This window comes from Lupinus angustifolius, unplaced genomic scaffold (assembly GCF_001865875.1).
Source record: "Lupinus angustifolius cultivar Tanjil unplaced genomic scaffold, LupAngTanjil_v1.0 Scaffold_203_33, whole genome shotgun sequence".
Lineage (NCBI taxonomy): Eukaryota > Viridiplantae > Streptophyta > Magnoliopsida > Fabales > Fabaceae > Lupinus > Lupinus angustifolius.
The window spans coordinates 80,263-96,615 of record NW_017726866.1 but is presented as its reverse complement, the minus strand read 5'-3'; the positions used below and the strand labels follow the sequence as shown (position 1 = coordinate 96,615).

General features: G+C 30.8%; 2 protein-coding genes across 2 annotated transcripts; both read right to left on the bottom strand.

Annotated features, from left to right (window-relative positions):
- Positions 1-7,328: 7,328 nt before the first annotated feature.
- LOC109340587 (post-GPI attachment to proteins factor 3-like) lies at positions 7,329-8,752 on the bottom strand. Its single transcript, XM_019578310.1, has 2 exons — positions 8,513-8,752; positions 7,329-7,754 (listed from the first exon to the last, which is right to left on the bottom strand). The coding sequence occupies exons 1-2, from the start codon at positions 8,541-8,543 to the stop codon at positions 7,459-7,461; spliced, it is 327 nt and encodes a 108-aa protein (XP_019433855.1). The 5' UTR covers positions 8,544-8,752; the 3' UTR covers positions 7,329-7,458.
- Positions 8,753-9,797: 1,045 nt separating this feature from the next.
- On the bottom strand, positions 9,798-14,972 carry LOC109340586 (post-GPI attachment to proteins factor 3-like). The gene is made up of 6 exons (XM_019578309.1): positions 14,886-14,972; positions 14,205-14,299; positions 13,032-13,293; positions 12,620-12,816; positions 10,982-11,169; positions 9,798-10,223 (listed from the first exon to the last, which is right to left on the bottom strand). The coding sequence occupies exons 1-6, from the start codon at positions 14,916-14,918 to the stop codon at positions 9,928-9,930; spliced, it is 1,071 nt and encodes a 356-aa protein (XP_019433854.1). The 5' UTR covers positions 14,919-14,972; the 3' UTR covers positions 9,798-9,927.
- Positions 14,973-16,353: the final 1,381 nt, after the last annotated feature.

The following is a 16,353-nucleotide window of genomic DNA, read 5'->3' as shown; positions in this document are numbered from 1 at the left end:
CAAATGGAACAAGAGTTCTCACCAAAATACACTCAAGATTCTTGTGCTTTGCCGAAGTTGCCGTGAAGATTTTGTGATGTACCAACGCTCTCCATGTGATGCCTTTTATAGGCAAAAAGTATAGAAGGAACTTTGAAACTTGCAAGATTGGAAAACTTGGTGAGCAAGTTTAGAGACTTGGTGAGTATATAATAAACTTCCAAGGTTTGACAAAAAAATCTTTAATAAACTTATGAAGAAAACTTAAATGTGCTATAAATCAGAGTCATCAACTATAAGACCGGATAAATATGTTAAATATGTAGTGAAAGGCAATTAATCAAATTATTAAGAGTGTGATATAGAAAGTTATTTTCCGGGCTCTTGTTTGGGAGTGACTTTACACTCTTTGTTTTTTATATATAGTTAAAATTATTTAAAGGAAAATAAATAAATGCACAATTAATTATCGGGGCTCTTATAAAAGTAAGACTAGGATAAATATTTAGTGAAACATTATTAATCAGATTATTAAGTGTGTTATATAGAAAGTTATTTTCGAGGCTCTTGTTTGGGAGTGACTTTACACTGTTTGTTTTTTATATATAGTCAAAATTAATTAAAGGAAAAAAATAAATGCATAATTAATTAAAGGGGAAGTCAATGGGTTTAAATTTAGATATTGTAACATGTGAAATACTTTATAAAAATAGTCAATTAAAATCTAAATGTAGCACCAATTATTTTAAATAAAAAATAAACTTTAGAGAAAAAAAAATATACACAGACAATATTTGAGTTTTATATTGTATTTTTATCATTCATGTTTAATAATCATTTACTTTTTAAAACAAAATAATACAAACAGATAGTAAATTATATATCAACTATGCATAAATCTTTATACTGAAAATACATAGATATTATAGTCAAGAAAAAATCATCATATTCAAAAATTGAAATCATATATAGTTTATTTGGATTGGATTCAATTAAAATTTTAAATTTGGTCTGATTCAAATAGTGGTTAGTGATTGTGATTTAGTTTGACTGTTTTTATTTTTGTATCTTTATTTTATAATCTCCTGAGTTTTAGAATTGTATTTTAAATAACAAAAGAAATATGATATGACGAAATTGCTCTATTATTATAGATGATATGTTGAAATGAAGAAATACTAAAAAATTTAAATCAATGGTAGAAAATCTCACAACTTAAAGTAATGCATAGTTTTAGCAAATAATATATTAGTAAAAAATGATAGATGTTTTGTTTAAATCAAATTTATAAGTGAATTCAATTTGATTGAATCATTATGAAATTTAATCCAAAATGATCTAACAAATAATTCAGTATTGAGGTGTTTGTGGTTTTTTATATCAATTTGTATTTTTATGTGGTCGGTTTGGATAGTTCGGACAATAATGATCCAAACTAATTTGATATTTGTTTGAAACTCGATTTATTATTTAGTTTGATAAACTTAGTTTATGAATCAAACATGTTGAACTTGACTTAGAAATTAATGTCATTAAATGAACTACCCGAATTTGAGCTAAATACAATTCACCTAGTTAGATTTATCATAAACTAACTTGATTATATTCATGTATTTATACTATTATATAAAAAGCCAAAACATTACATTTATGTACTTGAATATGCATATTTTTTATATCTCGAAATTGTCCTCCTCTATATCCCACTTTTTTACAACCAAATGTTTGAATGCTATAGATTAAATTAAGAGGCATGTACATTAAGTATTGGATTTGTAAGAGATGGGAAGATGAAGAACAATGACTAATCTGAATCTTATTGAATGAATGGCAATGGCACAAAGCAATAACTAATATACAAAGCTAAAAAGAAAATTAATTAACTGATTATAACTAACACTAACTAACCAGCTTGCTATTTAAAGTAAATAGGCCAGATTACATGGGCCTCCTATAAAAGTAATTGGGCCAAATTACATGAACATCTTATTCATTTTAGTTACTTTATTACCCCCTCAAGTTAGAGCATGTATATTGACAACTCCAAGCTTGGGCAACAAATGCTTTAAAATGGCAGGTTCTAAGGCTTTGGTCAAGAGATCAACTACTTGGTCATGAGTAGAGATAAGCAGTAAGTGGAAAAGCTTCTTTTGGAGTCTCTCCCAAACAACATGGTAATTGATTTCGATATGCTTTGTTTGTTCATAAAAGGCTGGAATGGCAACTATATATCGACCCGAATTATTATCACAGTAGAGCAAAGTTGGTTGTGTGTAGTTGAGGCAGAAATCATTCAACAAGAATGTTAACCACTAAATTTCGCAAGAAGCATAAGCCAATGCTCGATATTCGGCTTCAGAAGATGATCTGGAAACTATATTCTGCTTCTTGGATCGCCATGAAATCAGTGAATCTCCCATAAACATATAGTAACTAGAAATGGATTTCCTTGTGTCTGGGCATGTGGCTCAATCAGAGTCACTGAACCCATTTATATGCAAGGAAGAATTGGTAGAATAATGTAGTCCTTGACCCAGGCTCCCCTTGAGGTATCTTAGGATTCTAGTGAGTCTCTTGTAGTGATTAAGAGTTGGTGAGACCATGAATTGAGAAAGTTGTTGGACAATAAAAGAGATATATGGGCGTGTGTTGGTTAGGTATAAAAGTCTTCCTACCAATTGTCTATATAGCAAAGGATCTTGAAATAAGGCACTATCATTCTGAGATAGAGAAGAACCCGTTATCATGGGGGTGTTTACCAGTTTAGAAGTCAAGAAACCAGTGTCTAATAACAAATCTAATGTGTACTTCCTTTGACACATTGATATTCCCTTGGCAGAATGTGCAACTTCTAAACCTAGAAAATATCTAAGTTGACCAAGGTCTTTGATTTTGAATTGTGTGTTAAGGTGTTGTTTGACAGAACAAATTTCTTGAGAATTACTGATTGCTATTATTAGATCATCTACATAAATCAGCAAAACAATGAAAGTAAATGAAGTGCTTTTAGTGAATAGTGAATGATCATGCTGTGATTGAATGTATCCCAAGTCCATTAAGGCTTGAGAAAACTTTGAAAACCATTGGTGACTTGCTTGCTTCAAGCCATACAAATACTTGTTTAGTTTACATACTTGGTTCGTTGGGAATGAAACAACTAACACCTTGAGGTAGCTTCATATACACTTCTTCGTCCAAATCACCATGCAAAACAACATTATTTACATCTAATTTTTCCAAAAACCAGCCTTGAGAAGAAGAAATAGCTAACATGATTTCTTACTGTTGTGAGTTTGACTACTGGGGCAAATGTATCAAATTAATCCAACCCCTCAGTTTGAGTATAACCCTTTGCCACAAGGCGAGCTTTATGCTTCTCAATGCTTCCATCAGCCTTGAATTTCAATTTATAGACCCACTTTGATCCTATGGCTTTCTTACAAGGGGGAAAATCCATGTTTGTCCAAGTACCATTTTGTTTCAAGGCTTTTATCTCATTCCGCATAGCCTTGATCCATTCTTGTGACTAAACAGCCTGATTGAAGGTCCTTGGCTCATTGTTGGTTGTTATAGTAAGGATGTAATGCATATAACTTGGAGACAAAGTTTTATATGTTGGACAAAGGTAGATGAATTAAGAAGGTTGTAGTGGAAATATTTGAGGTATGTAGGTGGGATATGTGACCTCTAAGATCTCCTAAGGTTAATTGTAGGTGAGTTGGTTAAAGGTGTTGGTTGGTCCATGGGTTGATGTGAGCTTGTTGGTTGGTTTGAGATTTAACATGTGGGTATTGGATGATTTAATGGTTGACTTGTTTGTTGGTCTGCGGGAGAAGTAATGATCTATTATTGATAAGGAAGAAGTGGTGATGTTGCGTCTAGGGTGTTACTTGTGTTTTGGACTAATGTGGTAGGGTGCTCATATTGTAGGAAGGGTAATAAGTTGGATGGGTCAGATGTTGGTTTGATTGGTTGAGATGGTGATTGGGAAAAAGGCAGTATGTGTTCATAGAAATGGACATTTCTACTAGCAAAAGTCTACCTGGTTTTCATGTCTAGAAGCAAGTAGCCCTTTATTCTAGATTTGTATCCAAGGAAAATGCATCTCCTTGCTCTAGGATCCAACTTGGTCATATTTTTTGTAAGTGTGGTTGCATAACATAAGCTCCCAAAAACCTTCAAGTCTGCCAATGATGGTTGAACACCATGTAGAGCCTTTGATGGTGATTTGAGATCCAAAACTGGTGCGGGCAGCCTGTTTATCAAGTAAACTGCATGTTTAGAAGCATAGCTCCAAAAAACCTTTGGCAAATTAGAATGGAAAAGCAATGATCTGGTCACATTCAAGATGTGCATATGCTTCCTTTCAACAACAAAATTATGTTGTGTTGTTTCAACACATGATGTTTGATGCACAATTCCAGAGTTAGCATAAAAATCAGGCATAAGAAATTCTACTCCATTATCTGATCTAATGATTTCAATTATTTTGTCAAATTAAACCAGAACCAATGTCACAAAATTCTTAGTGAGACTTCTTGTATCAGTTTTGGTTGGTATCAAGAATAACTAAGTGTGCCTTGAAAAATCATCAACTATGGTCAAAAGTATCTATGACCATGAATGGATGGGACACCAATAGATCCCCATATGTTCATATGTACAATATCAAAGGGGTGAGCAGTAACAGAGGAACTATTTTTAAAAGACATTTTAGATTGTTTGGCTAAGTGTCATGAGTCAAAAACTTCATTTGGATTAAAAGTCACATATGGAAATAATCTGCATATGTGTTGCAATACATTGTGTGAGGGATGTCTTAAACGTAAATGCCAAAGATCAAAAGAATCTATATTACAAGTAGTGTTAACACTATGCGAAAAATTGCAATCTGGTTTGGTGTCTTTGGTGAGGATGTATAGATGATTATAGACTTTAGCATATCCAATCATCCTCGAGGTAATCATATCCTGGATGACACAACATTTATTGTCAAAAGTAATGATGCATCTTAGAGAGGCAGTGAGCTTATGTATAAGAATTAGATTGTAGTTAAAATCAGGTATGTAAAGTACTTCATTTAGTGTTAGTGCATCAGAAAGAACAATTGTTCCTGACTGATTTGCAAGGACAGAAAAACCATTTGGCAGTTTTATCAAGATATGCTTAATGTTGTGATAAGTGATGAAATTTGTGAGATTGTTTGTGACACGGTCAGTTGCTCTAGTATCAAGTATCCAACAATGTTGAAGGAAAAAGGTTACCTGATTGAGTCACATTTTCTTCACTGCTCTTAACATGATTGATGAATGCATTGGTTCAAAGGTCAGTTCTGACTTTTGCTTTCTTCTTGTTGACTCAACAATACCCTTTGCATTAGTAACCCTAACCAATTCATTACCATCTTTGCCACCATCACTGAGTACAATGTTCACAGTTCCTCATGTTGGTCTAGCTCTGAATTTAAAGTTGGAAGGAAAACCATTTTTGTAATAACAAGTATCAACTGTGTGATTATCTCTACCACAGAAAGTACAAAGTTTGTTGTTGCCTCCTCCAACGTGGCCTTTTCCAAGTATGCTTCTGTTCGGTGCCCCTTGGTTGGTATTGGCCATGGTTCCTTCTTTTGCAAGAAATCTACTACTGCTACCTTGATTAGCTCTTCCATAAGATACATTATTTTTGTTGAATTTCCTCTCCAAGCTTGTCTTGAATTCACATATGCTACCATGTTTTTCTGATCTGATTGGATCAATGAATCTAGTTGTCCTTCTTGCTGAGATACAAAGGAATAAACCTTGTCTATATTGGGCAAAGGTTCCATTAGAAGAATCTGAGTCATGATTGTGTTGTAACGATCATTCAGGCCCTTCAAAAAATAGATAACATACTATGTATCTCTACTGTCCTTAACCTTCTTTAAAGAGTTGCATGTGCATTTATTTTTGCATATGCAAACAGGCAAAGGTGTGAGTGCATCCAATTCCTCCTATAAGACTTTTAGGTCAGTAAAAAAGGAAGAAACACTTCTATCACTTTGTCTAATGGAGTGGATCTCTTGGAGCAAATCAGAGGTCCTAAAGTGACCCCCTTTAGAGAACTTCTCTTTGAGGTCTTCCCACAAAATGTTGAGCACCATCTATATAAACTGTGCTCTGAGCAATTTGAGGTGATAAGGATCTTGTTATCCATGAAACGACCATAGTATTACATCTCTCTCAGGCTTCGTAGGTTGAATCAGAGGGATCTGGCTCCATTAACAATTTTGTATATGTTTTTTGAAATTAGAGCTCTTCTCATCGACCTGCTCTAGGAGTGATAGTTGGTTCCATCAATAGGCATAGAAACCAAAGCAAAGCCTGGATTTTATCCAGGGTGAAGATAGAAGGTATTTTGATGCACGTCCATTTCTGAGTTGCTTTGAATCAATTCGGCTTGCATATTGTTTTCTTGAAGATTCGTTGAGGAACGGTGGATAGGAATGAGATGGTAAGTCAATGATTACGAGATTCAGAACAAGGAGTTTGGTCAACTATGGTGACTAAGATTTAAGGAAGAAGAAGAGAAGGGTGAAGTAGATGAATGGCGCAACAGAGCTCTCAGGTGGAGAGTTTTGATACCATATTAAATTTGTAAGACATGGGAAGATGAAGAAGAATGAATTATTTGAATCTCAATGAATGAATAGCAATGACACAAAGTAGTAACTCAAGAATAAAACTAACTAATTGATTATAACTAACACTAACTAACCAACTTGCTATTTAAAGTAACTGGGCCATATTACAAGGGCCTCCTATAAAGTAACTGGGCCAGATTACATGTGTCTCCTATTCATTTTAGTTCCTTTATTATTATGTATTCAATGAAGGTAATGAGTTTAATTTTAATCATTATTTTTTATTTATAATGTTAGGTATATTTTTCAAATAATGAATTTATAACATGATCAAAAGTTGCTAATGTGGGTAGTTATTAATAAATGTGCAACAACCAATACATTATTGAGACAAATATACATTGTAGGAGACTCTATCATTTTTCTTTCTAAATGAAATCGTTTACCCAACTACAATTACAAAATGACTAATCAAGAAGACATTAGTCTAGTGGTATAATGTCTCATTAGATCACCAGGATGACCAAAAGATCAATGATTTAATTCCTAATAGCGACACTTATTGGGAGAAGCAGTCATACACCCTGAAATGGATTAGTTTTTAGGTAAAGGGTACTCTTTATAGTGCTAATTTTTTTATTTACAAAATTACTATTTAAAATCAGCTTATCATGGATATCTAAGTAAGCTGAAGCAAAAGTGTAAGAACATGAAGGGAGAGAAGTCTTGTTCTATTGAAGAAAATATTCATAAAAGTCACATTCATTGTTTTCCTAACTACAAATACACAATTAGACAATGATGGACATTTAAATATATCATAAGCCCAAAAAAAAAAAGAACTTCCAAATGAAGTGAGACTACTTAGACTTCTTGGCTTTATTTAAACGTTTAGCTGTTAAAAACTCAACATCATCCTTAATGAAACTCCATAGAAGGTAGGTTAGAGGAATAGTAGTAGCATGCCAAAGAGCATGTGCATCTAAAAGTCCTTTATATGGAGGGAAATCATATATTTCTAGTAGCATTCCAAGGCCACCACCAATAACAACAAATAAGAGCTTCCACCATGAGGGATGGTGACTTACACAACTCCAAATTGTCCAAGTGGTAAGTTGTAACACAGCCATTGATACACAAACTTTCATATTCCATCCTGCATAGTTAAAATCAGAACATCATAATAAATCATAAGAGGGAAATAATAAAAGGCATGGATAAGAAAAATGCTTTGGGAAAAACATCTGTTTAATGGGACAACAACAAATGTATGTCTCTTTGTTGTTTTTGAAATGTGTATATGTTGAAAATATGAAAAATACTTAGAAAATTGTTATACTAGAACATCATTAAAGGGAACAAATTTTCATATTAGACCATATTTTTAGGAGTATTATTTACTTATATTCGAGATGAAAGTATTTTAAAAACTAAAAGAAAAGACAAATTATAATGATACTTATATCATTATTTATAATGGAAAATAACACTTTTATCGTTAAAAATAAAATAAAAAACAGAATTTCTCTCTAGCACAAAAGAGTAAAGATGATCTGTTTTTAGACATTCTCGTGAGACAAAAATGTTATACCGAATAAAAAAGAAACAAAAATAAATGTTTATGTTCTTAAATAATATCCAAAACTTGATGTTCAAATCACAAGACTAGTAAGAAAAACCACAAATTAAAGAAATGATAAAACAAAATACACATTAAAATTTATATCTATCTAGTCAATAATCTTAATTACCATTGAAGCTGAAGATACGTACAAAAGTGGATGGCATATATAGTTAACAAAAACGCAAAGTGATTTTTTCTAAGAGAGGGAAATAAAGAAAACAATGACATCTTCATAAAATTCTATGCATCAAAATTCGTTTATAACATAAAGTGTACTTGTAAAGACATACCATAGTCTAGTTTCACGAAATTGAGGAACATTATGTGAGTTATAACAAAAGCTGTCAATGGAGAGAAAATAAGGACTCTAGTGGCTTCATCCTTGATATTAAAGCTTCTTAATATTGTTAAAACGAGAGAGTATCCTAGAAGAGCAACCGCAGATGAGTAGTCTAATTTCTCTAATAAATCAAAATCTCTGCAATGGAAAGAGGAAATAAAAATAAATGTTATACAAAACTTAAGAAACATGTTTATGTTATTATATTTAATGTATAATATGACATGTTGTATCTTTTCTAAATTATTTCAGTTGGATTAGAAAACCAAGGAGATTAACTTTCTTACATGCATACCGAGATAAAAAAAATTAAGCAAGTAGGGATGGCAACCAGCACCCAGAATGTGGGTAGGGCTATCGTGATCCTAAACCTACAATATTTGCGAGTACCCGTACGAGTAGTGGGTATTTACGGGTACCCAACGAATTTTTAATTTTAATTATATATTTATATAACTTGTAATAATAATGGCGCAACAGAGCTCTCAGGTGGAGAGTTTTGATACCATATTAAATTTGTAAGACATGGGAAGATGAAGAAGAATGAATTATTTGAATCTCAATGAATGAATAGCAATGACACAAAGTAGTAACTCAAGAATAAAACTAACTAATTGATTATAACTAACACTAACTAACCAACTTGCTATTTAAAGTAACTGGGCCATATTACAAGGGCCTCCTATAAAGTAACTGGGCCAGATTACATGTGTCTCCTATTCATTTTAGTTCCTTTATTATTATGTATTCAATGAAGGTAATGAGTTTAATTTTAATCATTATTTTTTATTTATAATGTTAGGTATATTTTTCAAATAATGAATTTATAACATGATCAAAAGTTGCTAATGTGGGTAGTTATTAATAAATGTGCAACAACCAATACATTATTGAGACAAATATACATTGTAGGAGACTCTATCATTTTTCTTTCTAAATGAAATCGTTTACCCAACTACAATTACAAAATGACTAATCAAGAAGACATTAGTCTAGTGGTATAATGTCTCATTAGATCACCAGGATGACCAAAAGATCAATGATTTAATTCCTAATAGCGACACTTATTGGGAGAAGCAGTCATACACCCTGAAATGGATTAGTTTTTAGGTAAAGGGTACTCTTTATAGTGCTAATTTTTTTATTTACAAAATTACTATTTAAAATCAGCTTATCATGGATATCTAAGTAAGCTGAAGCAAAAGTGTAAGAACATGAAGGGAGAGAAGTCTTGTTCTATTGAAGAAAATATTCATAAAAGTCACATTCATTGTTTTCCTAACTACAAATACACAATTAGACAATGATGGACATTTAAATATATCATAAGCCCAAAAAAAAAAAGAACTTCCAAATGAAGTGAGACTACTTAGACTTCTTGGCTTTATTTAAACGTTTAGCTGTTAAAAACTCAACATCATCCTTAATGAAACTCCATAGAAGGTAGGTTAGAGGAATAGTAGTAGCATGCCAAAGAGCATGTGCATCTAAAAGTCCTTTATATGGAGGGAAATCATATATTTCTAGTAGCATTCCAAGGCCACCACCAATAACAACAAATAAGAGCTTCCACCATGAGGGATGGTGACTTACACAACTCCAAATTGTCCAAGTGGTAAGTTGTAACACAGCCATTGATACACAAACTTTCATATTCCATCCTGCATAGTTAAAATCAGAACATCATAATAAATCATAAGAGGGAAATAATAAAAGGCATGGATAAGAAAAATGCTTTGGGAAAAACATCTGTTTAATGGGACAACAACAAATGTATGTCTCTTTGTTGTTTTTGAAATGTGTATATGTTGAAAATATGAAAAATACTTAGAAAATTGTTATACTAGAACATCATTAAAGGGAACAAATTTTCATATTAGACCATATTTTTAGGAGTATTATTTACTTATATTCGAGATGAAAGTATTTTAAAAACTAAAAGAAAAGACAAATTATAATGATACTTATATCATTATTTATAATGGAAAATAACACTTTTATCGTTAAAAATAAAATAAAAAACAGAATTTCTCTCTAGCACAAAAGAGTAAAGATGATCTGTTTTTAGACATTCTCGTGAGACAAAAATGTTATACCGAATAAAAAAGAAACAAAAATAAATGTTTATGTTCTTAAATAATATCCAAAACTTGATGTTCAAATCACAAGACTAGTAAGAAAAACCACAAATTAAAGAAATGATAAAACAAAATACACATTAAAATTTATATCTATCTAGTCAATAATCTTAATTACCATTGAAGCTGAAGATACGTACAAAAGTGGATGGCATATATAGTTAACAAAAACGCAAAGTGATTTTTTCTAAGAGAGGGAAATAAAGAAAACAATGACATCTTCATAAAATTCTATGCATCAAAATTCGTTTATAACATAAAGTGTACTTGTAAAGACATACCATAGTCTAGTTTCACGAAATTGAGGAACATTATGTGAGTTATAACAAAAGCTGTCAATGGAGAGAAAATAAGGACTCTAGTGGCTTCATCCTTGATATTAAAGCTTCTTAATATTGTTAAAACGAGAGAGTATCCTAGAAGAGCAACCGCAGATGAGTAGTCTAATTTCTCTAATAAATCAAAATCTCTGCAATGGAAAGAGGAAATAAAAATAAATGTTATACAAAACTTAAGAAACATGTTTATGTTATTATATTTAATGTATAATATGACATGTTGTATCTTTTCTAAATTATTTCAGTTGGATTAGAAAACCAAGGAGATTAACTTTCTTACATGCATACCGAGATAAAAAAAATTAAGCAAGTAGGGATGGCAACCAGCACCCAGAATGTGGGTAGGGCTATCGTGATCCTAAACCTACAATATTTGCGAGTACCCGTACGAGTAGTGGGTATTTACGGGTACCCAACGAATTTTTAATTTTAATTATATATTTATATAACTTGTAATAATTAAATATGTAAAAATAATTATTACATGAATAATATGATATTTATATGATAAGTTTATGATCGTAGTCAAATATGTGTAATTTATTATGAAATAGTAATAAAACATATGATATATAATCTTAAAATAATAAAAAAAAAATACTATATAAAAAATTTAATTAAAAAATAAATATATAAATTTGTGGGTACCCACATGACGGATATCATAAAAACCGTTTCACTCAAAATCTATTATTGTGGGTATCTGTTGAGGGTATTTCTATGAGTAAGGTTTTTTGCCATCCCTATAAGCAAACAGCTGAAATTTTTTACATATGTTAATAGAACGAAGATCATTTGTCTCATGTTCTAATCCAATTAGAAAATGATAATTAATTAAAAAATTATAAAAACATTAACCAATATTTTTATATTATATATTAGAATTTGATTAGCTAGGACATAAAAACATGATTTTCTTTCCGACATGATTTTTGTTCATCTTAGATTAAGGTATAAATTTCGTTCAATCTATTTTTGAAGCATTACATAACTAAGTCATTAGGAGATTTAGAAAATCTTCCAACTCTACCATTGTTCTTAAATGAATCCATAACTTGTTATACTTTCCATTAGATTAGGCAACTCACTCTATTATCACTCCAATGATGCAACTTATTATTTGTCCTTATATGGATTTTACAATTTAATCACATTTATATTTCACATTAATTTATATAACAATTCCTCTTTCTTCCCATCACTTTTTCCCTTTCTCTCCTTTTTAATCATTATTTTATTCTATGAAACTTTCAAAATTGTGCTTTAATTGAGAATTGTTACTTATTTACTACCAAATATGCACTTTCCAATAGTGAAACTTTTTGCTGTGGACTGTTTGGAAATTGTCCATCACTCTTAACCATTAGCACCATTCTTCAATATTAGACTCTTCACTATTCTAGAATGTGAGGGGCGGAATAATTTTATTTATTTTTTTATTTATTTACTACTAAAAATAAATCATAAGGTCTAATAGCAATCCATTTTTGGAAATTAGAATTACCAAAACATAATGGCATGCTAAACAAGGAAAATCGAAATTTGTACAAAAGACTAGAATTTATTGCACAAGTAACTTACCTGGTGTGGAAAACAACACTCCAGAACCAAGAGTTCACTGATAAGAGCCCATAGACATGCCACAAACCAGCATACTCATAATATGGCTTCTTGCCAAATCTTAAAGGCAATTTATTGTACAAAAGAGTGAAATATGATGCCCAACCATAAAAATGCATTGCCATATTGAGGGCAGAGAAAGCCACAGAAGCAGGCTCCTGAATATATCATAACATATCATATATATGAACAAAAACTTAGATGTCATTGGACACCAATTCCAAATGAAAGGATAATGTGGAGAACAAAGATCGGTTGTCTCAAATTCTGTCTCGCGCTAATAACAATATGTAATTTGAACATTCATTATTAGTGCGAAACATAATTTGGGACGATAAATCTCTGTTCTAATGTGGATGACTCTTTCACAAACCTGCATTCCATAGATGCGGCTAAAGGGCCATTTCCCATGATATTGTACTGGAACATCTTTAAGTAACTCTCTTTCTTTTTCTCTATCAAGCATGCAGTAATACCTACAATCATTTTGGCAATCCCCTTTTTTCCATTGTAAGTAAAGTGATTCTAGTATGTGTGATGGGTGATCATTGAGGCCTCTATCTAAAGAAAATTTACAGTTTGGAAAGCATCTTTCACCAATGCATCCAATTTCCTCACATTGTTTTACACAACTCCTGATTTTCACAGCAAACAAGAACAATAAAAAACACATGCTTCATAATTTATTACTGCTAGCAAGTCCCAAAACACAAGTCATAAAACACTAGTAAGCATAATAGTATACACCGGTTTTGTCCTCCAAATATATACAAGACATCACATTGGACCTTAATCTATTAGCAACATCAAATTGGTCATGTAATGGAAACTCTATCATCCATTACTCATATTTAATATACTTTTAAATATAAGTCATACATACTATTGAGTGATATGGATAGATATTCATCATTCCTAATCTTTCTATATGGTATCAAAGCCATAACCCAATTTTCTCATGTTATCATCGACCAAAAGATATCTTTTAATTATGTGTCAAATATAACTCTTTGTTTGGTCTATCAAACTTCTAGAAGGGGCATGTTAGGAAATAATTCTCATATCGCCTACCCCATTATTTTACCTATGATTTAAATATTTATTAGACTCTTTGCCAATAAGTTTTGAAATGAAATTTTAATACACTATATAATTATTACACTCTTAATTTTCATTTCTACCCATTTAGTGTCACCGTAAGGACCAATCTAATGGGAAAATTTGATATTGAAGGGTCAATTTTGTTATGGTGTATAATTTTTGTGTTATCAATTTGAGGTACTTAATCAACAAGGCGTTAGTCTAGTGATATAAAACACACTAAATTCCTAGGATGACAAAAAAATTAAGATTTCAATTCTTATAAGTGATATTTGTTAGTTCCGTATATCCTAAAAGGGATTAATTCCCGATTTATAGGGTGACAGATACCTTAGTAGTAAAAGAAATTAGATATACTTATAATGGAAGGTTTGATGCGATGCAATGTAATCTTTGGAGGACCAAACTGGACATTTTTGTAAGGAAGAAGATTGGAGCTAAGTACCTATAACGTGGATCAGCATCACCAACACTTGCATTTAATACCTCTGAAGATAATGAAAGGACTAAAAGGAAAGCACGGATATAACAACCTAACATCTGATTTCATAAGATTTAAAATACAAAGGTTAGAGCTATATAAGAAAACACAAATGCAAAATTTATCAAAGTGGTGCAACTACATTTTCTAATCAATGTGATTAGAACATGAGTCAAAAACCATAACGTGGAGCCCTCAAAGGAAAAATTGTTGCACCAATCCTTATATGAAGATATAAGAGCTTCAAATCATGAAAGGAGCTAAACTATCATTCTCATTTTTAATCAAAACTCTCCCAGAAACCCAATAATTAATATCATCACTTTGTATTGTGTCTTGTATTAAAAAATAAAATGAAAATCCAAATCTGATACCTTATAAGAAAACAAACTTTCAGTATCATGATAGATCATAAGTTCAATAAATGAAGGTTCTAACACAAAAGGCCTTAGGCTCTTAATAAAGCAATAAAATTGAAAGATACAATTCAAAAGAGGTAATTACATTTCCAATTGAGCTCCTTTTCCCAACATAAAAATAAATAAATAGACAGAAAGAATCATAAGAATTTGAAAGGAAAAAAAAGAGGTAATGGGGTTACTTGAGGAAAAAGGAAGCAAAATGCAAAGAGAGAGGACAATGTACCTTTGTGGCTAGTGGTGAGAAATGCAAGTGCATTCAAAAAGAGAATTTAGTACAAAAAAATTGAAAGAATCCAAAAAAGGGTGAAGCATAGGAAGAGAGGTCAAAATTTGTTGTCATTTTTGGACAAATAATGTTGACAAGTCCTAAAAATAAGTATAGGTGAAAATTTCACTCTCATTTCTTACTTCCTTTCTTCACCTCTCTTTTTTTCTGAATCAACCACATAATTATCTTAATTAAGATAATGAGTATTTAGCAAGTTAAAAAATTAAAAGGATATTAATAAACTATTTTCTATAGGCATTAATAAATTCAACTCAGTCACTTGATTAAACTAATAAATTTGTTAAACGACAAATAGTAGTTAGAGGGCATAATTTTGTTTCCCCCTTATTTTATCGTTATTAATAATTTATATTTATAACTTACATATTCCTACTATCCTTTTGGAATTAAATATAATATTATTACTAATGATGAATTCATATATTCAATTTTTTAATTTTAGTTTATATATATATTACTTTTATTTATCACAATATTAATCCATAATAACAAATTTACCAAGTTAAAAAGTATGGGTGCCACAATGATTATCTCATGCATGTCAAAATTGTATTAATAATAATAATATTAACTACACAATAAAAAATACTGAATATTAAGAATATATAAATAGGAAAAATATCTATAATGTACACGAAACCATAAATATAAGATAAAGTAGTAAAACTATAAATTAGTTGTAAATAACACACAGTAATATGAATAAGCTTTTAAATTGGAATAAAATGAGTTTTAATTTTGTTGAAGTGAAAAAATAAAGTCGGGGTAAATTTGGAAAATACTATAAAAATAGAAAACAAAGGGTTTTGGTGTCTCAATAGCCCCAATCATCTTTTTATTTAGTTTTTTGAGGTAAATATGCAAAATGGGCAGCACTCTATTTTTACCATAATTGTAAAAGTCCAGTAAAATTTAAGCCAACACAAGAATACATGACCTGCAAGTTGATGAATAATTTAAAAAAATAAAAAGAAATTAAATAAAGTAGTTGAAAAAAAATTTATTTTAAAAAAACCTCGATATTTATATGAAATTGAATCAATCGAGGTATTAAATTACGTTACACCATAATTTATTTAATCTTTTCTTCTTTTTTCCTTTAGCTATATCTTAAGGAACAAAGAGCTAAACAAAATGTGTAAATGAAAAAAATTTATATGTTTTATCCACACAAAAATTATGAGCAATGTAGGGGCTCATGAACATAACTCATTTTGTCATCTATAATCATAGGATTTTGTAGTTATGATACTTTGTCAAATCATTTTTATTTTTATCCCCGTTAAAGAATCACATATCATTGATTGATTCTATTATTTCTCCTCTCTTAAGAAATAAATATTAAAACCTTCGTATACTCTGTCAAAGTGAATATTTAATGTGGTTAATCTTTCTCTACGCC

Coding starts and splice junctions, on each gene's coding strand:
- LOC109340587 (XM_019578310.1), bottom strand. CDS start 8,543: ATGTTCCTCAATTTCGTGAAACTAGACTATG. Junction 7,755..8,512: donor TTTCGTGAAACTAGACTATG/GTATGTCTTTAC, acceptor TTAACTATGCAG/GATGGAATATGAAAGTTTGT.
- LOC109340586 (XM_019578309.1), bottom strand. CDS start 14,918: ATGCACTTGCATTTCTCACCACTAGCCACAAAG. Junction 11,170..12,619: donor AGTGTTGTTTTCCACACCAG/GTAAGTTACTTG, acceptor TTTCCATTGCAG/AGATTTTGATTTATTAGAGA. Junction 10,224..10,981: donor TTTCGTGAAACTAGACTATG/GTATGTCTTTAC, acceptor TTAACTATGCAG/GATGGAATATGAAAGTTTGT.